This window comes from Larus michahellis, chromosome 1, assembly GCF_964199755.1.
Source record: "Larus michahellis chromosome 1, bLarMic1.1, whole genome shotgun sequence".
In the NCBI taxonomy this organism is placed as follows: Eukaryota; Metazoa; Chordata; class Aves; order Charadriiformes; family Laridae; genus Larus; species Larus michahellis.
This window is the reverse complement of record NC_133896.1, coordinates 67740621-67767486: the sequence shown is the minus strand read 5'-3', so window position 1 is coordinate 67767486 and position 26866 is coordinate 67740621. Positions and strand designations below refer to the sequence as shown.

The 26866-nt window shown below is 49.0% G+C and overlaps 2 protein-coding genes across 4 annotated transcripts in view; one reads left to right on the top strand and one right to left on the bottom strand.

Moving 5' to 3' along the window:
* WNT5B (Wnt family member 5B) overlaps positions 1-26866 on the bottom strand; it is a 75431-nt gene that overhangs the window by 21273 nt on the left and 27292 nt on the right. The window lies entirely within an intron of this gene.
* FBXL14 (F-box and leucine rich repeat protein 14) lies at positions 16734-21009 on the top strand. Its single transcript, XM_074584201.1, has one exon. It carries the CDS (start codon positions 17427-17429, stop codon positions 18627-18629), a length of 1203 nt encoding a protein of 400 aa, XP_074440302.1. The 5' UTR covers positions 16734-17426; the 3' UTR covers positions 18630-21009.

Below are 26866 nucleotides of genomic sequence, written 5' to 3'. Positions count from 1 at the left end.
TGACGTGCTATAAGGAGTGCTGAAAGAATATGTAAGTCTCTTTCCACATAACTTCAATGATCCTCTTTTCTGCATCTTGTCCAGTTTCTCCGGGACCGGGGAGAACTGGGAGACATTCTTGGTCAAGAGCCTCTTTCAAGTTCCTGTTTATTCTTGCAACTCGACTGTGGTTCAATGCCTGTTTTTCATGCCTCACAACGTCCAGTGCATCCAGAAACATTTACTGCTCTCTCTGACATAAGACACTTACTCAAGATGGGAAAAATATTCACTGAAGTAGAGTCTCCTCTACTTAAGGAGCCAGTAGAGACACGTTACCTGGGAAGGAGGATTTGCATGTGCTGCTCAAAAGGGAATCCCTGCCCTCTGGTTCTGTGCCGTGGACCTGCCAGTTGATGGCACCAAGAGATGTAGTGTAACATCCTGCTTTACGTCTGCTTCTGGCAGCCCGGCTTGGTTTTAATGACAGTTCTTACTAAGACTTTAGGAATCTCATTAAAGTCGCATACCTGCCCATTCAGCTGAACCAGTTTTAGAGGAAGTGTAGATCTAAAAAAAAAAATAATAATAAAATCCCTTGAAGCTAAATGCAGCCCTCACACAGAAACCTAAATCATCTTTTATCCCACCGCCCTTCACTCATTTGGTGCTGTGCTGCTCCACTGCCGACAACCTGTCCCTCTCAGCACCATACCTCCATGTTGCTGTACTGGTGTCAACCTTCCCAGATCTAAATGTGTTGTTTTATTGGTATTGTGATTATTACTTAAACAGCAACTGGAGTGACCCTCATAGGTCCAGATCCAGCTGGGCCGTTACAGAAGGTGTAATAAAACCTTCTCAAAGTATCCCAGCACATCAGCCCTCCATGTCCACCTCTTTTGTCTTGACATTGCCTTGCCTCGTTGAATCGCTACACACTGTCTGTCTCCGCTGGAAGGGCAGATTATTCCTGCCTATGTCCTGCTTGTTTCTTTTGGTACTTATACACTGAGTTTTATCTCCTGATGTGCTCATGTGCTACCTTTTTCTGCATCTCATCACCTGTCACCCCTGCTGACAGATCCAGATTTCCTTTCACCACTACCTTGCTCTTTCATTTTTCCATGACTCCCCTGGCCAATGACATCCAGTCTCACTGTCACCAGGGCATGTAGTGCAGCAAATGCCAAGATATACCTGCCAGTCTCAGCAGACCCAGTGACAGTTGTCCCTGAAGTGCCTCACCAAGGAGAGCAAGAATGGAGGAAGGTTGCAAGTATTAGACAACAGAAGAGGCCAGCTACTAAATATTTTCACCATTTAAAAACAGAATAGGCAAAACCAATAGTGATTCTATGAATAAAACAGCTTCTCATCAGCAAAAGACACAGAATATATGTAAATCCTTATGAACGTTGTAATTTATGCCACAATATTTCACATGACAGACAACGAGCTCACCTGGAGCAAGACCATCTCACCCATTACAAGAAAAAAGAAGCAAACTCCAAGGATAAACCTGGACACGACCCTCCTCCCTCTCAAGGTGATTCAGTGGTAGTTGTACTCGTACAGCAGATTAAATCACAGTGTTGAGCCAACCCGGTCCACTGAGACCAGATGTCCCAAAGAAAAGTGCAAGAGACTCAGCAGCAACCTGTGGAGCACCTGCAGAAGCTGCGTGTGCTGAAACAAAATGGCTTTCAATTTTTCGAAATTGAGAAGGAAGAAACACAGAACCATCCCTGCAGGTATATGGCTGCCTGGAAACCTTCCATATTTATGATATCCCCAGGGACAGATACAAGCCATCTGGTTCCTTTTTCCACAGGAACTCTATTTGCATATTGGAGACCTCAGTCGAGAGCCAGAAACCTGAATCAGGAGATGTCTGGCCAAAATTTTGCGCTTCTTGTTCCCACGACTACTAGAATACCAGGGTTTCTGGGGCTGCAGCAAATCATCCTTAATCACATACTGAAACCTTAACATCCTTTATTTACGTGGGCAAGCTCTGTAAGAAATTAGACCAGCTTCACTATGCGTAGTCATAAACTAAAAAAATCACTGAATTCATATATTTGAAAAAAGTACCAAGCATTATCCTCTGATGACCGTTCAGTGGTTTATTTAACATGCCCACGGTGGCACAGCTTACTTGCCAAACAGGCACCCCATCTCCTTAATTTGCACTAACAATTTCTTCTTCAGAAGAAGAACAATTCAGAAGGGGAACAATTCAGAAATTGTTCCCCAGACCCCCTCAAAGGAGCCACCAGAAGTCAGGTTGAAACATGAGCCCAGGCAGGGCTAGGAAGCCCACACTGCTGCTCCCCAACACTGCAGGTTTCCAGGAATGAAAGGCTCCAACCCTTAAGGCCATCTAGCCAACACCTTCCCCAAGAGTTAAGCTTACATAGAGGATTAACCATCCTAGAGGGGAAAAAGAGATGAGGAAAGCGAAAAGAAGAAAGTACATCCCTCCTTTATTTGTTTTCCAGGGGCCAGCCCTGGGAGCTGGTTTGTTACCTGCCGTAGCTGACCGCGGCACAGACCCCTCCAGCAGTGACAGGAGGGCAGCCCTCGTCGTGCTGATGCTGGCGGCGGGATTTGCGTGAGAACTCTGGACTCAGATTATGGTGGTTTCGAGCACATACGTCAGCCCTCCTTGACGATTAGGAAGGCTAGCAGGACAAAGTTCTCTGACAGTGTGAGCAAGGAGACAGCGAAAGGCGATCCATGTCAAAGCGACTTCTCTGCAGAGACCTCAGAACAGGCCAGGGGATGGGAACAGCTGGATGACTTTAAGCGTTTACTTCCTTATTCTGATCTTGCAAGGCACAGAGCACCCTTCATCCTCCCAAAAGGGGTGTCCAGCTCCCTCAGTCCCACTGGAGTCATCCCAAACCAAGAAGATTTATGTCTCTGCATCTCACAGAGGCCTGGACCTCATTTTTGCTCTGAGTATATATTCCTTTTAGTTTGTTCCGTACTCTGTAATAATTACATTAACTGGCAAAGACAGTGAAATACCTACAATACAGTTAAGCTGCTGCTGCAGTGGTTCTTAGCTTTCCAGGAGTGAATGACCAGGGGGAACACGGAGATGCACGGTTACTGCTCTGTCTTGGACACCCAACACCTCAGCGTAGGTCGTGGGGACCAGTGTCAGACTGACTTGTATCAATAGTCTCCTGTCAGTTAAATCATTGCCCAGCAAAGCTCGATACAGGCATTTCCAAAGGAAATAGTAAGCCACAGAATAAATTCAAACTGAACTTAATTTCTCTCCTTCCTGGGAGAGTCTTCAAAGGTGTTCTTATAAAGTCCAGTCTAATGAAAAGCATATTAATGATCAGCTCTTCCTCCGCTCTAGAATTGCAAAGCAAGCACATACACAGCATACATTAGACCCCACAACGCCTAACAGCCGCTATTTTTCCCTTACCTTACAGAAAGGGAAAGAGAAGTGCAGGAAGGGCTGAGTAACAGGCCCAAAACATTAAATCGGTGGTGCAGATTTACCTCACTTCAGCAAAGCATTAAACCAGGTGCTTGAAAGTAAGCATACACCTACTCATTTGTGCTGAATCAGGATCAAAATTAAAATCTGCTTGCTTTTTCCGTTCTTTCGACCACCAAATACATCTGCCATCAATTAAATATTGTTCCTGCTCAAATACAGTGCCTTCAAAGCGCAAGCAATAAACAAAACATTTTGGGAATAATGCCCCAGTGTATCAACTGTATCATCTACGCAGTTAGCACAAATAGTTTCCAAACCAAAGAAATAAATATTAAAACATATATATATAAAAGGCTGAAACACTATAAATAAAGCCCAATCTGTATCAGAAAACTACACTGATTTAACCAATTTCAGAACTTATCTATCTTCTTCTATACTGTCACACTTCAGTGTAGGAATTTCCTGTTAATTCTGGATGCAACAGATTTAAGCTAAACCGGTTCAAAACCATCTTGAGAATAGACTGCATATGCACTTGTACCAAAAAAAGCGATCATTTTATATCTCACCTTTATTCTAACACCAATCACATATGTGCGATTCTAACTGCAGAAATTAGAGCACCCTATTTAAGATCTTGTTTGTAAAATGCTATTATAGCATTATTACCTGCTTAAATAAAGAGTTTCCAGATACAAATTTTCTGCAAAATGTGCATTCATGCAAACCTAATCTGGAAGAGTTAGAAGAGTTATATCACTATATCAGGGCTGTGTAGGTTAGTTACCCTTTAAACCAAAAGCAAAGCCTTCAAAATTAAGATCTGTACTGATTTAATGAGACTGTTCAGTTAAATCACTGCTTTTTTTTTTTTTTTCTTTTTAAGTAGATAAGGTCTAATACTAGGAACAAGGAGTGGTGCCTCTTTTCATTGACACATCATACGATCCCATATATAAACTCAGTGAGCAGCATCTTGAAAGCCGTGTTTCATTTGGGGTCCCTACTCTGTCTGGCATCTCACCGTGCAAAAATCTGCGACTCTTTCTCTAATTTCCAGTCTAAATTTATTCATGGTCAGCTCACACCTATTTGTTCATCCGTCAGCTTGTCCCTTAAAGTTCAGGATGCCAAAACTGAGGCCGGAGCCTGACAATATGGTTCTGCTGGCAGCATCATCAGGATAATAAAGACCTCTCTCTCCCACCCCGGGGGTTTATCCCAGCCCTGTGCTGCAGGACACTGCTGTTCAAGGTGCAGCCCCTTGATGATATAAGCAGTTAAAAAGACAATATAAGGAGTTAAAAAGATTCAACACAACTTACAAAAAGAAAAGACTGGGTTTTACTTATTTAACAGCCTGGACTGGTTCACGTGTGAATCAGAAGCGCGGTGGAGCAGGGCAGGAACATTTGGCTGGAGAAGGCTGAGCCACGGCAGTACCATCTTCACCTGAGTTAACTTCACGTGGACCTGCACCAGCACTTCAAGAAAAGTTATGTTCCTGGGAGGTTTTTTGATTGTGGCTCCATTCCCTGACCCATTTCACAGCTCACTGCCACAGGCTGAGGGCACAACTGCACAGAAGGTGAACATCAGCTTCTTGGACAGGAGCTACTGAAACTCATATTGCTGCCGAAGCCCCTGCGCTACCAGGGCAAGGCCTGAAGTGCAAGACCATGGTAGTATTAAAAAAAAAAATGAAAATAATTTAAATCTAAGTCTTAAAAAATTAGTAACAAAGCATTAATTTGAAAGATGCCTCTGTGAGAATTACCTGCTTGGGAACAGATCGGGTTTCCAGTGTAGCAACTAGTATTCGCTGCTTTGTAAATTCTTCCCTGCAAAAAGAACTGGAAAAGTAACTAAAATTGCTAGCACACTTTACTCAAATTTATTCCTTTTCAATGACTTTGAATTTGACTCAGTTTTCAAAGCATTTTATCTAGATATTTTAACTGCCAAAGCCACCCAAAAGCTTTCCAAAAAAAGCTACGCTTTTTTCCTGCTTCTCTCCTCAACATGAACTGTAAGGTGACATTTTTGCTGGTGGTACAGACACTAGAACAGCATCCATCTTCTCCTCCTACAGCTCTGCTGGCCCAGCAGGGCTAATGAAAGTCAAAACTTGCTTTACATCAACACAGCCAGTGCAAGTTGTCACCAGACCAGCTTTCCAGCCATCGTGAGGGATTCTGAGCACATCCTGCACTTTCCCGGTGGGGACTCTATCCTCCAAAGAGCTCAGCCCACACCTAGGCTTCAAAACAAGGAATCGGATTTCAGAGGTGCGTGTGGAAAACTGAGCTCTCCCTTTCCTGCTTTTGACATGAAAAATCTTGTAACCACCAGACGCAAAGCTCCAAGGGGTTAAATTATCTGGAAAATGTAGGTGCTTATCTAACACCTCATCTACTCGGAAAGTGCCGTTCAATGATGGACACCAGAGAATTTGGCCCTAAAATGTTCTGAGAGTCCAGTCAGTAGTACTCACAGTTTGCAGCTCTTCAAATACTGAATTAAATAAAAATCACTGTTCCTGCAGCAGGTGCAGCTGGGCTGGAGAAGTGTACCCGATTCAGATTGTTATGATCCTGCAGACTTCAGAAAGGCACCTGGATATTTCGGCTTCGAGCGCCAACCAGTTTTTCAATCCAGTTTGCTATCAAGCGCTGAGGGAGGGCAGGATTGCTTCTTTTGACGCCATGTGGGTTGATGTCATCTTTGAAAGATCATACACCTACAGCGTCAGATGGCGTGAGATTGTCACCAGGTCTCAGAAAGAAACAAGTAACTACTGGATGATTCCTCATTCCTGGTGAAAATTCATGTATGGATAAAGGGGGCCTACAGGAAAGTCGGGGAGGGACTCTTTATCAGGGGGTGTAATGATAGGATGAGGGGTAACAGTTTCAAACTGAAGGAGGGGAGATTTAGATTGGATATTAGGGAGAAATTCTTTACTGTGAGGGTGGTGAGGCACTGGAACAGGTTGCCCAGGGAAGCTGTGGATGCCCCATCGCTGGAAGTGTTCAAGGCCAGGCTGGATGGGGCTTTGAGCAGCCTGGTCTAGTGGGAGGTGTCCCTGCCCAGGGCAGGGGGGTTGGAACTAGGTGATCTTTAAGGTCCCTTCCAACCTGAACCATTCTACGATTCTATGATCCTACGATTATGTGCCAATTTATCAGAGGGAAGGGGGTCTTCCCTGTTAAGGGTCTTCAGAAGTAGCCAGAGCTTGGAAGATGGAAGCTACAATCCTCTCCTGTGGCCAAACTCTACCCTGAGCACAGGGTGGACATCAGGTCAGGTCCCCTGCAGGGACAGGCTGCCTCCCCTCCCCAGTCACACAGGCTGCATCACACCTTTATGCTAATGGTACTCCCTGGCCATATAACGCGGGGCACTTAAATTGCACAGCCCTGGCATTTCCAGTGAGGAGCACGTACAAAGCCGACGATTTGGCACAAACAGTCCTCACCGCGGTGACTTCGTCTGGAGCTCTGCGGTTCTAGGCGAGGTGGGGATCTGACCTCGTGTCTGGTGACTACAGCAAGAGGTCGGGTCGGGACCTCGTCTTCCCATTTGCTTAGCCATCTCATTTTGGCTGTTAACCAGCTGCACCTCTGAAATCAGTTTCTTCATCTGCCAAGGGGAGGTAAATTTATTTCGGGACCGGTATTGTGATCTTGCCTGTGGATGCTGTGATACGTTACGGGCTCTAATGCATTTAAAGATCCCTCAGTGAAACCATGTAAATGCAGTTATTATTAAGTCCATATTCATAGTAATACCTCAGGCAGAACTTAACCAAACACACGAGAACAGTCTACAGGAGACAGATTTTTTCAAAGAAAGAAATGTGTTTATTCTTCCCTTGAAGCTAAAGGGAAAACATGTACCCAGGGGGAGAAATCCAGTGGGTTAAGTTCTTCCAAATGCCACTCAAATAGAGAAAATTAAAATGATCTATTTTATGCTATCATTCAAAGGGACATTTACAGGACCGGAGATTTTTTTCCCCATTATCTTGAACATATTTATTCTCTCTGGCAATATGTTATTGAATACGTTGACTAGACAGGACTCGGGAATTTCTGTATGTGGAACAGCTGTAACATCTGGAATGCAATCTTGGCTTTTTTTTTGACAAATACAATGTTCTTGCAGTAAAAAGTGTGTTTGCCCTGCAAAAAAAAATAGTGTATTTGTAGAGAAGGTAAGGATTGCTCATCTTGCAGGTGAGGGAAGCATGCTGCGCCGCACAGAAGGGTTAAGCTTGTACGCGTGTTTGCAGGTGCGGACCACAGAAAGCTGGCGTATGAGGAGATACGCACCCATCCCTGCAGTGGGCAGGGTGTAGGAGGAGAGAAGGAATTGCCTGAATATTGCAGGGAAAGCAAGAAATCCTATTAAGGATTTATGCTGTTCCAGCAAAATAACTTCCTCACTCGAAGCAGAAGCCAGCTTTTTTCATTGTCTTTACTTCACTCGTGCTGACAGCATGCAGTTCTTCGGTCAAGCCCAATGCCGGTTTTGAACCGAGAGATTCATCACCAAGAAACGTGGTACCAAGCCTCCTACCTCCTACTCCCGCTCTCAGTCGCAATTGCAGTTGCCTTTGAAATGTATTTCCAACTTATTTTGGGTGGACAGCCTCGATATTGCTAAACACTCCTGGAGTGAAAGCAGTTATTTATTACATGAATGCGTTTCAAAAAATAGTGACGTGCACATTCAAAACTATGTTCTAGGGAAGGCATGTATGGGAGATGTCTGAGAAGACATTTGTGTGTAATAATTATAATATGTTTTCATTTACACAGTGTCTCCTCCACGCACAAGGGAATATAACGAAATGTAACTAAAACCGCATATCCTTACAAATAAAGGGAGAGAGAATGTTTCATACAAAGGTTAAACAAAAAAATCTGTCTAATGTCACTTTGGGGATTAGAGGAACCGGAGTAAAACAAACATCCAGAACAAACTTTGAGGGGTTGCTTCAGGAAAAGCACGTGTGCGAGTGTGTGCCATCACATCTGCATATTCAATACGTCTTGCTGGGACAGCTCGGGGAAAATAGGAAGCTGGAAATTTTCAGTGTGGGAATTAGATGGAAGAATGTGAACCATTCTAAACAAAACACAGCGAAGTTGCCAGCTGACTTGCTAAAATGCCAGTGCTCTCTAGGATCCCTTGAAACGGAGCTGAGGACTGGCCTTGCCGTGCAGGCAGCGGGTAGGGAGCCAGGAGATCTGGGCCGTATTCCTGGCCCTGCAACAAACCCAGCATGTGACGCTGGAAAGTCATTCAGTCCGAAGTTTCCAAAAACTGATTTCACGCCGATACTTCTGGGCACCTAGCGTGAGACAGCGTGAGCCCAAACAAAGGGTTTCAAACAAAGTCAAGCCGCAGGTACTCACTTCCCGTCCACCCAGAAGGAACGTTTGGGGGCTCAGTTTCATCACGGGTGCAACGGGGCTAAAACCTGCGAAGCAACCCAAAATGCTACAAAGCTGCAGGCATTACACGATTCCACAGAGCTCTCATTTTGCCAAAGGAGAGGGCTACGGCTATGCAAAGGAGTATTATTAAGTTACCTGTTGTTTCCCACGTCCTGGCAACCATTGCCATTCTATAAATATTTTCACAGGTTTCAATACATCTGAAGATTTTTGTGTATGTTTCCTGCTTCAGGGCATCAAGGAATAATCTTCTTACGAAAGGATTCACTGTTCCAAAAGGAACATAAAGAATACAGACTGGGATTGCTGGCAAAAAGTCTGGAACAACACTACCAACAAGACTAGGAAAATACTAAATCTCAGGGGTGAAATAGTGGAAAGAAAGCGGCTTTTCCACATAATTTAGTCAGCATGTATGCTGGGGGGAAAAAAAAAGGAGTAAAAGCAGTATTTCTAGCTTACGTTTTCCTAGGCACGCACATTTTTTAAAAAAAAATTGGAAACCATCTGGATTAAAGAAAGTTGTGTTCTCCTTGTACATGACAGGGTCTGGTCACATAGACGATTAACTTACATTATACTGTAGGCAAATGATTATTGTGGTTTTTTTCTGAATGGTGCAGAAACAAGTTGAAAGACCCAGTGTAAAACACAGATCTTGTTTTACCCATTTATATTTCCACCTCCAACACAGTGAACTCTATACTTTCTTCCCACCCTGTTGGCATCTGCCCTTAATTTTACCCCAGCATTTTCAGAAAGGATTTTGAAGATTTTTGTCGTGCACAGGTAGATAACACGCATTGGTGAATTTAGCAGCTTGAATGAGGTTTCTGAAAGGCACCTCCTTTTGCCACCGCCTCTCTGTGCATCCACAGGAGTTGCAACAGAAAACTTTCAGAAAATCAGGGGAAGTTGGCACTGACAGTTTCTGCGATGTTACTTTTAGGAACAAGATGTTAAAGTAACCTTCCTTTGGCCAGAACTAATGCAAATCCTCCATTAAGTATGAAATTGTATTTTGTATCTTTATCCTGCCTTCCATATAAAACTGTATTTTCTAAGTCTCACCGGCAGTTTGTGCCAGGCTCTAACTGTGACTCTGATTTTCACAGCATGTTTCCAAAACAGTACTGCCTTATTTTCCCGTTTTCCTCTAAGAACTTACTTTGGAGCTGATGCTCGCAGGGCAGGTGACATAACTTTGTCCAGTTCTAGTGAACTGCCAATTTTAGAACGCTATTTACTACCTGAAAATGTGCTGGTGGCCACGGTCCAGAGAGGGAGGAGTTAATAGTTAAAAGTAACGCTGCAGTAATCCGTGGGTATAAAAATCCAGTGTTTTAAGAACCACACAGCTACATCCGTACCCTCCCAGGCCGAGGGGGCCTTAACTTCTTGCGAAGTTACCTCTAACTCTTGCTATTGTAAGAGTATATGAATTACCTGACCCTGGACCTCGCTCCTGGGGCCCGACGCAAGGCTTGACTGGAGAGGGACAAGCCCAGGTACTGATGCCTTTTCTTTCTTGGAGCTTCTGACAGAGAGGACAAGAAGAAGCTTCCCTGATAACCAAATAACCCTTACTCGCAAGCTGGCCAGTATTGCTACATCTGCCCTGGCTACATGGAAACCTTTGTCAGAGAGGAGGCTGCACCCACCCTTCTCCAACCTCAGCCAAAGGCCACAACATCTCCTCCATCCCAGGCTGAACGTGCTGGCTGGCAGTGGAGCTTCACACACACAGCGTCCGGCTGTCTCTGCTGGGTGTTGGACTAAACAGCTGTTACAGAGGAAGATTTCACAAACCTGCTGCTGTAACAGGTACCCCACAGCACGTCGGACACACATGTTTCTGCTGTGACTGCAGGGGCTGCCCCTTTTAGATCCATTTGTAGAGGTCTCAGAGTTCAATCCCCAGGAATGGCTTATGAAAGCAATTACTACCTGAAAGGTCTCTTTGTTTTTGTGCCACTGTTTTTAATAATAATGACTACATCAGATATTTTCCGCCATCTCAATCTTTGTTGGTACTGCTAATAAAGAAATGACAAAGCTCAACACTTAAAATAGCACCCAATGCAATGAACTGCAAGCGCTGAGGTTTGAGACTTTACATCCTGCCCTCCCAGAAGCACTTTCCCTTTGATGATTTTAACCATTGAGTATGAAGGTTCGTATAAGCCACAAAGGGTGTGACGTGTATGGCGGAGTCAGAGGGGCCCAGGTCACTTGCTCTGACCACCAGACAGTCCTGTCCCACAAGAGCACACGAGACACACATAATAGGTACATGGCATCCAAGTACAGTTGCCTGGACCATAATATATTATTTGGGTTCTTCAAGCAATCCTTTCATTCATGCTTGATTCAATCTGTTTTAGCAGCAACAGTCACTGGCCAATTTAATGGCAAAACTGGAAATATAATCCAGACCTCCCACGCTTTATATCCTCTACCATTCCTCCTCGTATCAGCATAGTTATATTCTTGTCAGCTATTGACTGACAAGTAAAATCAAAACCTGAAGAAAATACCCAAATCCCAAAGGCTCAAATTTAGAGCTGAAGTTTGCACTGAGACATCAGCTCTGAATTTTGCCCCAACACCTAACCACATATTCACAGTATGCTGTATTTTGAATAAACAACCCCCAACACCAGGAAATACACGGCAGACCAGAATTGCTTTGTGCAGGAAGAACCATGTAATCCTAAAACATAATCTCATGTAGCACCTATTAGAGACACGATACTTGCAAAACACAGAGAAAACACCAGTTTTTTATCCTTAAGGAAAGCTTCATAGTGACCTAAGCTCCACAACAAAGCTCTGTGTGCAAGAGGATCCTAAGTTATAATTTCCAAATAACCCACTGATTGGTTACATTTTCTTTATAATCTCTGGTCAAAAAAAAGAAAAGATCATGATCAGCATGACTTCCAAAGGGAATCCATTCACTTAACAGCCGTATCCTGATTTATATACGTGTGTATGCGCATACATAGATATGTATACATGCTTATGTATCTAAAATATGCACATTACACATCTGTTCTGCCTACACTTACATGCATAGGTCTTAATAGAGATCTTTGTCATGTAATTACTGGTTGCATTCACAGAAGAGTTCTAGGGCATCATTTATGCTTTACATTCAAGAAAGGAAAGGAACCTCTAAAACAGGCCATCGCAGCTTCTCTGACACCTTCTAAGAGCAGAACCGGTCTACAGCAGTAGCCAAGGGTCGGGTCCACTCAGTGTGAAACGCTGATGAGCACCATGTTCTCCCCTCGCCAAGCTGGCACCCTTGTTTTGCTGAGCCATGTCAGGAGATGGTGCTTTTAGGTGTCAGCAGTGCAAAAGGACCATTTTGGTCTCATCCATACCCAAAAAACATTCCCCAAATTTACTTTTAAGAAGTTACACTAAACCAATTTTAAAGCCAGTTTAAGACCGTAGGTTGTATCAGGCTTACTAGATTTAATGGACACGCTTCAAATCTGATGAAGAAAGTCTGGAAGCCAATTTGTGAAGGACAACTGTAACCCCCTGGAGCAAGGGGGCTGGAGCAAGGCTGACATTAGGAGTTGAAACAGTCCCAAACCAGCATTAGCTGAACTACTCATTAAGCCAGCTGCATTTTTTGGAGAGGAGAAATTTCCTCACTGTAGCTTAGACTGCAGCGAAAAGCTTTAAACTGAGAAGTAGTGTAGTGGTGGGCTGGACAAAAGGACTTGAAAACTCAACATCAGCCAGTCACAGGAAATTAGCTAACGGATTGTAACAGGCTACACCCCAAATGGCACCAGCCTGCAGCCTCTGCAACAGATGTGGAAGGCTGAGGCCATCCATGCCTTGTTTTTTTCAAGGGTGGGAAGTAAAGCACCACTGTTTTAAGTGAAAGCCTAGATCTACAGAGCTGTCTGCGTGAACGAGGACCCCACGGAGATCCTACCTGCCTAACATCCCTTTGATCATCATAGCTGTACCCAGTGAAGCACAGGAATCCGCGACTGCCCTTCCCTGCAGTCTTCCCTGCTCCCTTGGATGAAGCTGCCTCTCGGCTCTCACGCGCTGGGATGTGGGACAGCGCGGTGAGGTGGGGCAATGGGAAGGATCAGCGACTGCAAGAGAAGGCAAGCAGGAACACAGTCCCTCAAGGAGCCAGGTCAGGGAAAGGAGTACGGTTAGCTAGGCAAGGGGGGGAAATATATTACTTTAGGAATTAATTCAAGCTTAAATGGATCAAAAGAGAGAGAAAGGGTTAGCGGACCACAGGCTTTATTGTTCAAGCAGGTTTGTGTCATTTCTCTCCTGCAGTCCCAGTGGCCGCTGCCCATAGGCAAGAAAAAGCCGAAGGCCAAGAAGATTCCTCTGGGTAAATTCACAAGCTTTCCGTTCCACGGCTGAAGCCATGAAAACGCAGAAAGCACACGGAGTAGGGTGGCAGAAGAAAAGGAAGGTTAGGGAAGGGCTCTGTATTTGTTACCTCTTAAATGACTAAGTTGAGCTAAAAGTTACTGGGCAAATTGAGAAGCAAAAACACCACATAGGGACAGACTGAGATGGGAGCTGCAGAAAGACCTGGTGGACGTTATGCCCAACCATGCAATAAAAGATACAGGATAGACGATGGTGCAGCTTTATCAGCAGGAATCACTTCCAATCGCAGAAGCCACAAGTGAGTTATGTGGATCCTCCTGAACCCCTGCCAAGCAAAACTGTCCGGCCTCCGCTGAACACCGGTGTAATTGGGGAAGAAAAAAGAAAGAAACATTTATCTGGCAAGTGCTTTCAAAAAGAGAAAGCGGCTGTTGGGAGGGCTGCTCAAGGGGCTGGAATGCTGGAGACTGTTCCAGGGGGACAGAGTGCATATGAGGCAGACAGGGATTTTTAATAAAATGCAGTTTATCGCAGGGTGATTACCACCTTCTATTTATACTGTATGAAATCATGAAAAACATGGCACATATTTCCTTACTCCTGGAAACACAAAATCAGCTGAACAACCATGTGATAAATTGGCCCTTTTCACGCACTTTTACTTTGTCTTTCTAAACCTCTATTTCCAAACATGTGTCACTTAGACAAAGCAAGCAATAAAAAAACTACTAGAAAAATACTTTCTGTGCTCCTCCCCAAAAAACAACCCCATGGTAGGATTATGAGTCCAAATTCCAGGGCTGTTCCATTTAACATGTAAATCTTAATTGTTCACAAGGAAGCACAGACACTTGAAGTGTGTAACATATGAGAAAGGGAACTTCAGAGTCTCCAGAAAATGCATCATCTATTTCTAACCTTTGCTGCTTACACACAACAGGCGTTAAAGACACAACATGCTGAAATGTAAAGAAGAAGGTATTTCAGGTGAGCTTTTATGCCTTAAAGAGCACGCCTTTCCCCGCTCCCCCTCAAATGTGGTCTGAACGTGAAAGGCTTAGAGAGAGGAAATACCACATTATTTCCACGGTAAGATTCTGCAGTCGAATTTGGGATAATACAGTAAAAGACTTCATTAGCACTTTTTCAGAATGACTTGTATAACTTGCCTGTACCTTTGCCAGTTATGAGTAATGCAACAATCACTAAGATCACACCAACACCACCTTTGTACCACATTGCTTTCACATGTTGCCTGATGTCTACCGGACTCAGCCTCCTCATAAGTGATCCCCCCGTCCTCAGCCGAGCAACCCACGCCGAGGCAGGACCACGCTGCCCGTGAGACGCCGCACCTTTCACCCACTCCTCACTTCACGCAAGAAGAATCTTTTTGGTTGCAATGCTCAATGACTGGTCTGAGGACAGAAGGAGATTTGCAGTGCGGCTGCTCAGCAACATCTCTCCCCCCTAATCGTTTTTGTATTAACCCGATGGTTAACAACCCCACCCCACCCCTCCGACAGTGCAAAACTAAATAAATAAAGCTACAAAAATAATTCGTACTGGGTGACTCCCCGGTCCAGCGTCTGCGTGGGGCCGCAGCTCCACAATCATTAAAACCAGGTTTGTACATTTCTGGATCACCCAGGAGTACAAATTTGATCGGGATCAGGCCAAGGCACGTGATCACGCTTCAGCTGAATGAGCCAGAGCGCGCGACACGGAGCCAACGCCAATTTTACGCTGGCCGTACGCCAGCCGCAGGGGTGCAGACGATACCTGATCTGGTTGGAGTTGTGTACAGTGATACCTGATCCGGCATAAAGCCTGCTAGCAAAAAGTTAACCTGTCAAAAACTTCTTGAATTAACTTGAGCAGGCAGAGTGAATGAATACCAGGTCAGCGCTTCACATCATGCGGGCACCCCATTTTTGAGCCAGTAATAGGAGTTAGTTACACTGCTGGGTCTTCTGCGCTGCCAAACCACAGCCTAATGCCGATAGCGATGCTTACACGCACAGGGATATCATGGCAGGATCAGGGCCTAAGAGTCCTTCAACTCGCATTGCCTCCAACTTAAAGCAAAAAAAGGAATGAGCAGAATGAAATCCAAACGTTTAACCTCTAAGTAGTCAACAGAGTCTGCTGATGTGGAATCTGTAGGTGAAGATGGACCCATGGGCATTTCTGCAGCAGATAAATTTAGACAATGATTAAAATAGAGCCAATTCCTTCAGGTTAGTGAAAGTCTCGGTAGAGCAAACACATCAGTAATTAAGCTGATTTTAGCAGTATTTTAGTAATCCAAATAGTATTAAAAATGCGCCCTGTCGTGCTGAACAAACGTGAACTTTATTTTTTTTTCTTTACAGCCCTTTGGCACAGAAGGGCAGTCCTGGTCTTTTGAAACTGTTTTAAAAAGCCTTACCTGATCTCTGGTAGAACTTAACCCATTTTTAACACTGCAGCTATACTGCCCAGTGTTGAAACACGCACAGTTGCCATTACAGGCGGCTACGGACATCTAGGAAGCATGTATTTCAAACATTCTTTTTTGAAATTGCCGGAAATCACTGGAAATTGCTTGGTTTATGTGAGCATAAACAATTTTCAATTCAACAGTTTTCAGCGCTAGTTCAAGGAGACCGTGAGCTGAAAGCCATTTCCAGAAGTTTTTCCATTTCCCATCACGCAGGCCCTAAAATGGCGCACCCAGAGGTCTAGCAACCTTGACAGTTACCCAGATCTCCGAGCTGTTTACCGCCATGCCCCTATCGCTCCTGCCGGGATGTCTAGACAGGGGGTTCCCACGTTTTGGTCCTCAAGGCCATCACGCAGCGCCGAGGCCACGCCGCAGACCCAACAGACGAGGGCAAGGCGCCGGCCCGCTTTCCCTCTGCCATATCAGCATGCGCCCCTGTCCTTCCTCAGTGGGTCACGCAGCCCGGGGCTCCCCAGGGAGCTCCAGGGCTTGTTTCCCAGCCGGCCCGGTGCCTGGCCCTCGGCGAACCCCGCCACTGAGGCGGGCGGCAGGCACCGGGGGCTGATGGGGGGCCTGAAGCGAGGGGGCCGGCTGGACGGGGCTGCCATCCGCCCTTCGGTCCCCCTCCTCACGGGGGGGTAGACGGGGGACGGGACAAGTCATCCCAGAGAGACAACGCAGCGCCTGCCCTCACTGACGGGGCGGGAAGGGGAGGCGGCGACGGCCGCCGAGGGGGGGGCGGGCAGCGGGGCGCCACCGCGGCGCGGCAACGGTTAACGGCGGGGCGCAGCGAATGGGTCGCGCTGTTGCCAGGGCGACGGCTCGGAGTGTTCCGGATCGTACCATTGCGCAAGAGGCGCGGGGGGGGAGGAGGGCGGGGGGAACGCGAGTCGGCGTCGCCGCCGCCGCCGCCGCCAGGCCCGGCCCAGCGCCGCCTCCTCCCTCCTCCTCTTCCCCCCCCCTCCCCTCCCCGCCTCGCCGCGCCTCCTCCCCCTCTCGCCCGGCCGGAGCGCGGCGCCGGGGCCCAGCAGCGAGCGGAGCGCGGCGGAGCGGAGCAGGCGGCCGGCGGCGGCCGAGGCCCGGAGCGGCGGAGTCGGTACCGGCGGCGGGGCGGGCCGGGCCGGGCCGGCGCGACCCCCAGCCCTCGCTGCCTGCTCGCCACCGCGGGATGCGGGCGGCCCGGGGCCGCGGGCTGTGAGCGGCGGCAGCGCGGAGACAAAGGGAGGCGGCGGGGCTCGGCGGCCGGCACCAGGGGACGGAGCGCGGGGGCCGCCGCCGCCGTCGGGGCGCACCCGCCCGCCCGCCGGGAGGCGGCACGATGCGGCACGGGGCGGCGCGGCCGCAGCAGCGCGGCGGCAGCGGCGGCGCGGCCCGCCCGGCGCGGCGGTAGAGGAGGCGGCGGCGGCGGCCGCAGGGCGCGGGGCCGGGCCGGGCTGGGCCGGCGGTCGCGCAGCAGCGTCTCCCGCGGGCCGGGCCGCGCCGCCCGGGCCGGCGATGTGAGGGAGGCGGCGGCGGCGAGGAGGAGCGCGGCACGGCGCGGAGCGGAGCGGAAGGCGGGCGGGCCCCGAGCGGAAGCGGGCCGGGCCCGGCGGCGAGGAGGAGCGCGGCGCCGGCGGGGGCGGCCGGGGGCGGGCGTGCGATGGAAACGCACATCTCGTGCCTGTTCCCCGAGCTGCTGGCCATGATCTTCGGGTACCTGGAGGTGCGGGACAAGGGCCGGGCGGCGCAGGTGTGCACGGCCTGGCGGGACGCCGCCTACCACCGCTCGGTCTGGCGGGGCGTGGAGGCCAAGCTGCACCTGCGCCGCGCCAACCCCTCGCTCTTCCCCAGCCTGGCGGCGCGGGGCATCCGGCGGGTGCAGATCCTGTCGCTGCGGCGCAGCCTGAGCTACGTGATCCAGGGCATGGCGGACATCGAGAGCCTCAACCTCAGCGGCTGCTACAACCTCACCGACAACGGGCTGGGCCACGCCTTCGTGGCAGAGATCAGCTCCCTGCGCTCGCTCAACCTGAGCCTCTGCAAGCAGATCACGGACAGCAGCCTGGGCCGCATCGCCCAGTACCTCAAGGGCCTGGAGGTGCTGGAGCTGGGGGGCTGCAGCAACATCACCAACACCGGCCTCCTCCTCATCGCCTGGGGCCTGCAGCGCCTCAAGAGCCTCAACCTGCGCTCCTGCCGGCACCTCTCCGACGTGGGCATTGGGCACCTGGCGGGCATGACACGCAGCGCGGCCGAGGGCTGCCTGGGCCTGGAGCAGCTCACGCTGCAGGACTGCCAGAAGCTCAGCGACCTCTCGCTCAAGCACCTGGCCCGCGGGCTGGGCCGCCTCCGCCAGCTCAACCTCAGCTTCTGCGGGGGCATCTCGGACGCGGGGCTGCTGCACCTGTCGCACATGAGCAGCCTGCGCAGCCTCAACCTGCGCTCCTGCGACAACATCAGCGACACGGGCATCATGCATCTGGCCATGGGCAGCCTGCGGCTGTCCGGCCTCGACGTCTCCTTCTGCGACAAGGTGGGGGACCAGAGCCTAGCCTATATCGCACAGGGCCTGGACGGGCTGCGCTCCCTCTCCCTCTGCTCCTGCCACATTAGCGATGAGGGCATCAACCGCATGGTGCGGCAGATGCACGGGCTCCGCACCCTCAACATCGGCCAGTGCGTCCGCATCACTGACAAGGGCCTGGAGCTCATTGCCGAACACCTCAGCCAGCTCACGGGCATCGATCTCTACGGCTGCACCCGCATTACGAAGCGGGGCTTGGAGCGCATCACCCAGCTGCCCTGCCTCAAGGTGCTCAACCTGGGACTTTGGGAAATGACTGAGAGTGAGAAGGTCAGGTGAGAGGAGGGGGGCACCCCGAGACCTCCATCTCCTCTGGAGGGACTCACTGACTGACTGACTGCTGCAATGGAGGAGAGAAAGAGAGAGAGGGGCACGCACAGAGCCATGCTACCCACGCACCCTGGCACCAGAGGGGGGAGCATAGAGAAAGAGAGTATATCCTCAACCTTTCTGTGCTGCCTACCTACCCTTGCTCTGGAGGAGGAGGAGGAGGAGGAAGGGGGGGTGGGAAGAGAGAGAGAAAAAGCACCTATCCTTTTTCCAGGTCATGCCTCCAGCTGGGGAGACAGAGCTCCCCCTTCCCCCACAGCATCCTTCCCTGCGGAAAAGGTAGAAGCCCACACTCTTATGCACTGGGGCTAGAGACACCCCTCTTTATCCCCACTCCCTGATTCCATCCCCTCATGCACTAAGGATGGATAAAGACAGACCCTTGTTCTGCCAGGTATTCAGAATAGATTATTTTTGGTTTATATAAAGGAGAGTGGGAATGGAGATGGGAACAAACAATAACAACAGCAGAAAAGGCTTCCTAGTTACACTTATGTGCCCGGCCACCCAGTCATCCTGCGCTGGGCACAGACACAGCTTTTGGTAAAATGACCATTCCACCTCTGCGCTTGCCCCTCCCCTGTCAACTGGGAATTGTGACAGAAATACTGCTCCCTAGGTACATTGATTTTTTTATTTTTTTTTTTTAATCTGTTTTCAATCTCCAGTTCTATGTTATTCTCTGCTGTGGGTGGATACAACCTCCCACTATTCCAGTTTTCCACTGCACTGAGACTAGGGATAGCTACAGCCTCTCCTTTTGTCAGTATGTTTCCGTGTCACCCTGCACTACGGTTAATGGAAAAGCCTAGGCACTCCATTCTCTCTCCCCATCTCTCTACTGGAGATGAAGATACCATTTCCTCCTTCCCCTATCTCTGTGGGGACTGGGCACAGACCCCAGTCTCATAAGCCTTCCCTGCACTGGGGGGACACTGAGAGTTACCGAGACCCATCTTCCCTTTCATCATTCTCTCTTTTTCTCCCCTCCTTCTTCTTGTCACCAGGGATAGACATATCCAGCTACATATCCATTCCTCTTTGGTTGGGGGTGAGCGGGTAGAAGGGGTGGCGAGCTCCCCTCTACCCAGGGGACTTGAGGAAGAATCTCCAGCTTCATTTCTGCTTCATTTGAGATACTGTGACCTGTTTTTATTTTGAAATGCATAAAAAAAATTACTGCTACAAAAACAGCCTCTTACTCTCCCATCTATCCCTTGCTTACATCCTGTAACTGATCCCAGTTTTCCTCACTCATTCTCCTCTTCACAGTATTCATTTTCTTACATGGTTTTATTTTTAAAGACATTTGAAGTTGCTGTTCTTGTGGATTTTTAAGTACATTTTTTTTCTGCTGAATATATTCTATATATATAAATATATATATGATGTCTGGCTACCTCGTTTTAATTTGTTACTTTTTTTTTTTTTCTCTCCTCAAAAGCCCTGGAATTCTTACAGGAAAGAGATTTTGAGACTGAAACATTTTTGTGCCTAGACTGGAATAACACCCCTTGGGTTTGTTCTTTTTCTCGATGTTCTCCCCCCCAACCTTTTTCTTTAACTTTTGTTTTGTTTTTTAAGATTACCCTATTGTGTCCCACCTTCATGTTCTGGTTGTGCCTCTCCCTCCCTCCCTCCCTCCTCACTGGGGACTGGGGACCCGAACTGTGCTTCTGCATTTTTACTCTTCTAGCACAAATGTGTGACATGTGAGAATCCACGCTGAGGATTGGGCTACTGTTAACAGAAATGTGTAAAATGCAAGTTTTGTTTTTTTTTTTTTTAAAAATAATAATTATATATATAGATATATGCAAATGCTTTCCCCTCCCCTCCCAAATCACCTACAAAAGGTCACCATGCGAGGCTTCCTGTTTGTAGGTGGAGAGGAGCAGAGCTGGCCTGCAGGCCCCGAGGCTGCAATGTGAAGGGGAGGAGACTGAAGTTCATCTGTCTTATCTCTTTTCTGTCAATAAAATGGAGCTGGGTCTTTTAGATATTTTTTTTTAATTATTATTTTAAAGAGGAAGAGTAAGTTTGTTTTTTGTGGCTTTTTTTTTTTTAAAGGAAGATATCTTGGCTTTTTTTTTTTTGCTCATTGTTCAAAATCTCAAATCCTCCACAGTAACAGGCCAGACCACGGAGTTAACGCAAACCCAGAGACCCCCTATGGATTAATTGTACTGTTTGTGAATTTGTATAAAAAAAATAACAAAGATCCTCTTTAAAACATTTTATATTCTTACAGTAAAAGGTTAAACATATTTATATAATAAAAGAGGAAATATGAAGTATGTTTTTGAAAAAAAAACAACAAAAAGCCGTATCTGTGTTGTCTGTGCTTTTTAAAGACAGGTATCTATCTGTCTATGTGTTGGGTTTGGTAAGTATGCCGTGCGGCTCATGCCGGGGGTTTGGGGCTTCTTGCTCTTGTTCCAGTGAGTGATGGAGGAGGAGGAGGAGGAAGGAAGAGAGCCTGGTGCCTCCTCTGCAGGATGTTGAGTAACATCATGGTGAAGAGTTCATGAGGAAGGGGTTTGGTGTAGGACCACCCTTGGCTGCAAGGGCGCTCTGTGGGGAGAAAGCGGGTGCAGCTGCCCGTTGGTGCGGGATGTCAGCTCGGTTTGAGGTCAGACAAACCAAAAGTGCTGAAGTGCTCGCTAGCAAAAGTGAATCGAGGGTTCGATGGTAGGGGAAGACATTCGGGAAGGGGGACAGAAGGGCTGTGTTTTATAATTTTTTTTAAAGCTCCAGTTAGATGGCAAAGGGTTTTTTTGTGATTTACTTAAATTGCAGCCCACCCTGCGTGAAAGACCCATCAAATAAAAACATTTCCCCGCAGTGACAACCACCAAAAACTGCCCTCACCAGCGCACAAGGACCTGGGGAATCTGAAATGTCTCCGTTTCCAGTCCCCAGGCAAAGAGTAAAGAGGAAGTAAAGTGCGAACATGTTAAAAAAAAAAAAAAAAGTTTGACTAATCTAAGGTGTCCTTTGTCCTACACCATAATCTTTCTCCTCAATGTATGACTTTTAACCCGACGCGGTCCCTTTTCAGCCTTCCACGATGTGGTGGTTTTTGTGTTTTGGGTTTTTTTTTTTTTATTATTTTTTTATTATTATTGTCGCTGGCGATGGAGCTTAAGCGGTGTTTACAGGGCAGCGACAAAGCCGGTGTGTCCCCCCCCCGCCCGTGTCCGCCCCCCCCCCCGCCCCAACCCGGCGGCGGGGCTCCCTCTGCCCCCTTCCTGCCTCCAAGGAGGGGGAATGCGAAATGGTGGAAGGAGCCGGGAGCCATTGTTCAGGAAAGTTAAAAGAAGAGCTGTCCTTGCTCGCTTGCTCAGTCATGCATACTCAATCCGGCCGGGCCCGGGTCCCTATGGAAAGGAGGAGGGCGATTCTTCCCCTCTTTTTAACATTCCTCTCCAGGCCTGGCTGTATTTAAGCTGCTTTTCCTCCGCGCCGAGGAGGAGGCGGGGGGGTGTGGGGGTGTGGGTGGGGGTGGGATGGTCTGAAGTTCCTGAATATTTGCATTTTAAGCACTTCCAGCGCTGAGCAGGCCACTTTGTTCCCCCCCTTCCCTCCCCTTCCCTGCGCTACCCGGCTCCAGCAGCCCTCGCTGGGCTGCTGCTCCAGGTGGGTCGGATGTCCTACCAAGTGAGGTCCCCTCCTGGCCGGGGTGCTGAGCTTCTGCCTCCACAGGTATTTTTTGGTTCAGGCTGGACTTCTTTGTTGCCAGCTCGAGGCCCCTCACCCCCTTTTACATCATTTCAGAGGGGAAAATAGCACCCAAACCCAGCCCTCTTATGAAGAAACACTATCTCCTCTGCATCCTAAGGACCTGGACCATCTCAAGGTTTGGACTTTGAGGTGCCTGTTGTTTCCCCCCCCACACTTCTTTCCAAGACTTCCAAGCTTTCTGGTGAGAGTCCAATCACAAAAGCTGCATTGTTCGCTTTAGGGAAAGCCACCACAATTGGATCTAATTGAGCCTGACACTATATCCATCTTCCTTTCCTAGGAGGGAGGTGTGGGGTCTCTCCTTCCTGCGTTAAGAAAAAAGTTTAGAGTAACTTCTTGACCAAAAAAGAGGGCGTATGTATCAACATTATAAACAACGGGAATTCCAGATCAGGTTCCCATTACCGCTGAAAATGTAAGTGTTCCTGGGGTAGGCAGCCATTCCAGCCAGGGATGGGGAATGATACATCTCTCCCAAGAGAGGTATGGTTAGAGGTACGGCCTAGATTTGTTCCTGTTTGATTTGAATGAAAATGGCACCTCCTCATTAAGCCCCCAGTTCACATGGATAATAGTGGGGCATCTAGGTCTAAATATAATGTGTGTGCTCGTAAGTTCTGTAATCAGATCTAGGGCAGGATTTATTTTTTTTTTCCCCCTTAAAAAAAACCCACCCCAAACTTCCTCTCCAAACTTAAAAAAAAAAAACCCAAAAAACCTAAAGCCAAAAACATTGCCCACACGGCCTGCCATGCTCTTTAAGGGGAACCCAAAAGCCTAAGGAAGCTGCCAAAAACAGTTTCCCCAAAGCCCAGCAGTCAGATGCTCTGGGCTGTTTCCGTAGATGGAGCAAGTGCTCCTCATGCCTTCCTCTCGTGCCCCAAGGTGACAGCACCTCCTCGGGCACAGAGGCAGTCCTCCCTGTCCAGCGAGGCCAGGGCTGGGGGAACGCATGTGTTTACTAGCAAAGAGAAGGGTTCCTTAAAATAAATAATCCATTGCCAACGACTGTAGACCAATTACCACATGACTCCTCAGGGTAACAAGGAAACTTAATTTTCACTCTCCAGCCGCTCTTCAATTTTTGAACATGACTCAGTTGGCAACTGGGGTAGAAAACCATAAAAAAAAAAAAACACCAACAAAACACGAAAACCAAAACAACAACAACCACCACTATTTGTAAGTGAGCTGGAAGTCTCCCGTCTGTGTCTGCGAGCCCTCTGTGCCCCAGCGGTGGCGTTGCTGCCAGCCTTCGCCCCTGCGCCCAGCAAAAGCACTCCCAGCCCACCTAGCCATGCCGGTTGGGGCAGCAGGGACCCCTGCCTACAGCCCCACAAGCCGCGGCACGAAGGATGGAGGATGAAGCAGGGACCCACTTTATGGACCGGTGGCTCTGGGGAGCAAAAGGGACATGCTTGAGAGGTGGCATCAGGAAGCGGAGCAGAGCAGGAGTGACACAAAGCAGGGGATGAAGGGACCGGGTGAGAGAGGAGGTGGCCGCGGACCAAGGAGCATCAAGGTGGGGGGATGCCACCATCTTGCAAGCTGCAGCAGAGTCCTTGTGTGCGTGGGGGTCCCTGGTCTGCTGTGGCAGCTGTTTCCCTGGTCCTGGAGCCGGTGGCTGGCTCCTCACCCCAGGAGATGGGGAGGAAAAAGCAGTTCCACCTGGGTCCTACTGCCCTTGGACTAGCGTATGGGAGGTCCCTGCATGACAGATTTATACATTTTATACCTTCCCACTCCACACTGCGGGTTCGGCTGAATCAGTTTGTCGTGGTGATTCTGGGGTCCTTTGTTTGCCTGTTAATAAATAACGGGGTCACGGGGCAGCTGTCACACAGAGCGTCTGGGGCCTGTGCTAGGACCAGAGGTGATCTCCGTGCTAGACAGTACGGAGCTCACTACTGAACCTGCCCTTTGGTGGTCAGGGAAGAGTTAAAATGAGAGCTGGGTGGCCACGACACCCAAAGTTTTTGGAACCAAAGCTGGAAGTTAGTATGGGCTGCCATTAACAGCTCAAGGGCAGGTGGCCCTCGCATCTGGCAGCCTCACTACGTATGTACGCAGGATGCTTCTAGCAAAGTGGACCCTTTTTTGTTTTCTCTCTTTCCTTCTTCTACCTTAAATCCCACTCTTTTAGCCATCAGCTCTTTAGTAGCGCCTTTTGGGGACTAAAAAGCTAATGGATAATCTCAACTGGGTGGTACGGGCTGGACGTGAGGACCCCTCAGGACATCAGCGAGGCCCCGCGCCAGAGCTGCTGGCTGGGCTACATGACGATCCCCACCTCAGCCAGCCAGCCAGGCCGGCCCGCTCAATTCCCCAGCCCCAAGCTGCTCAGAAGAAAAGAGCTGGAGAAGGTTCGTCAGGCTCCTGTGCCAGAACTTAAGACTCCAGCCACGTTTGGCAGGGACGCTAGTGCTTCTTCTCCCCCTTCTTTAATTAAATCTACCAAATGCATTGGCTCAACGGCAGCCCAACCTGAAACAGCACCGCCGAGATTTCAAAAGATCCAAATTCGATCTGTCCTTACGACAGAAAGATGAATGGAAATGGGATTTTTCCTAAAAGATTTCCTAAAAACCTGGGGCGCTTTTTGGAAAGGGTGTCAAAAGTTTAATACCAGGGCCTGGACACATGCCCTGAGCAAGTATGTCCACATGAGAGGGTTACTGAGACATAAACCAAACTCCTCTTCTGCTAACCCGGATCTAAAACCGAGCAGCTCCTACTTATTTTCCTTCCTTTGAGTCTTGTCTGTCTGGGCACAGTTTAGTGATTTGAAGATGAAGCAGTGTCCCCTCCCAGCTTTAAGAAAAAAAAAAACCCAAAATTTTATCCGAGGTTCATCCTCTTCCTCCCTGTCCTTCCCCTCCTTTCCCCCTCAACATATCCCAGCTTTACAACCCCTGGGCTTGGCAGGTTGCCACCAAGGGTGTACAGACAGCACCACACGAACATTATCGATCCCAGCTTTGTGGCCAGCAGCCTCTCTCCTTGTTGGAGCCAAGCTAAAATGCCAAGCACCCAGTAACAATAAAACCCTGCCATTATCACATTTCACGACAGCCACAGTTGCATGCCCAGCACCCCCAGCTTCAGCGTGAAGCACATGTGTCCTTCAACCCTATAAACTCCTTTTGCTGCATATCGAGAAGTCCTCCAAGGCTACTTGTGCCACAAGCAAGGTGGAGTCCTATAGCTCCTCCAGGCTTGTGGAGCCGCCTGGGATGCAACGCCTGCCTCTTGGCTCCGGCAAATCTCCGTCCACTTGGCCGAAGCGCCCTATGCCCCACCCATCTCTGTGTGGGGTTAGCCGGAGGTGACAAGGACAATGAGATCCATCGGGCCAACTCATCACCCGGTAAAACCGTATGGGGACGACGTCGTAGGACAGAAAAGCAAACGCCGCCTAGGATGCTGGTGGGGTCTTAGCACTGGCGTGAGCTGGGTGAAGCATCCTCATCCCCATCCCTTATCTGCATCCCCTATCTCCATCCCCATCCCTTAACCGGAGCCGCACAGCCACCGGCAGCCCCAAGGTTTCTCCCCCCACCTCGCAGCATCTCCGGGGATCCGCCGGCTCCCCCCGCCGCCGCTCTCCGCCTGCAGGGGCCGCTCCGTTCCGCCAGGCGGCAGCATTGCCCGCCGAGTGCCGCCGCCCGCCCGGTACCGGGTCAACCCGCCGCCCATCCCCGGGGGGCTGGGGGGAGCTGGAGCCCACGGGCCCCAGCGGAGCCCCGGCTCCCCGGGGATGGGCGGCGGGTTGACCCATGCCAGGCCAAGACACCCCACAGTACCCGTTAATTAATTCAACCTCACGTTAATTAATTAAAATTAATTAATTCTCACGGGGCTGACGTCCCCGGCAGGGAACGTGTGTCGCATGGTGGGGGGGTGTGGGTGTGGTGTGTCACCTGAAGCAGGGTGAGAAATCGGATGGGCGACAGGAGAACCCGTTCGGCAGCCCTGGACCACCTCTGCACTGGCACGAGCCAGGTGAAAGCTACGCAGGGGTGATGAACTCCATTGCTGCTCATCATCATCAGTACTTGATGGTGATGAACGGTCATAGACTCATAGAATGGTTCGGGTTGGAAGGGACCTTAAAGATCGTCTAGTTCCAACCCCCCTGCCATGGGCAGGGACACCTCCCACTAGACCAGGCTGCTCAAAGCCCCATCCAGCCTGGCCTTGAACACCTCCAGGGATGGGGCATCCACAGCTTCCCTGGGCAACCTGTTCCAGTGCCTCACCACCCTCACAGCAAAGAATTTCTTCCTGATATCTAATCCAAATCTCCCCTCTTTTGGTTGAAAAACCATTACTGAGGGTTTGTACCATAAACCAAAACGGGAAGCCACAGCTGGTGTAGAGGGACTGCTCCTGGACCACTGGTTGACGCACCCCATCATTGCATGAGACCCCTCTGCCTCGGC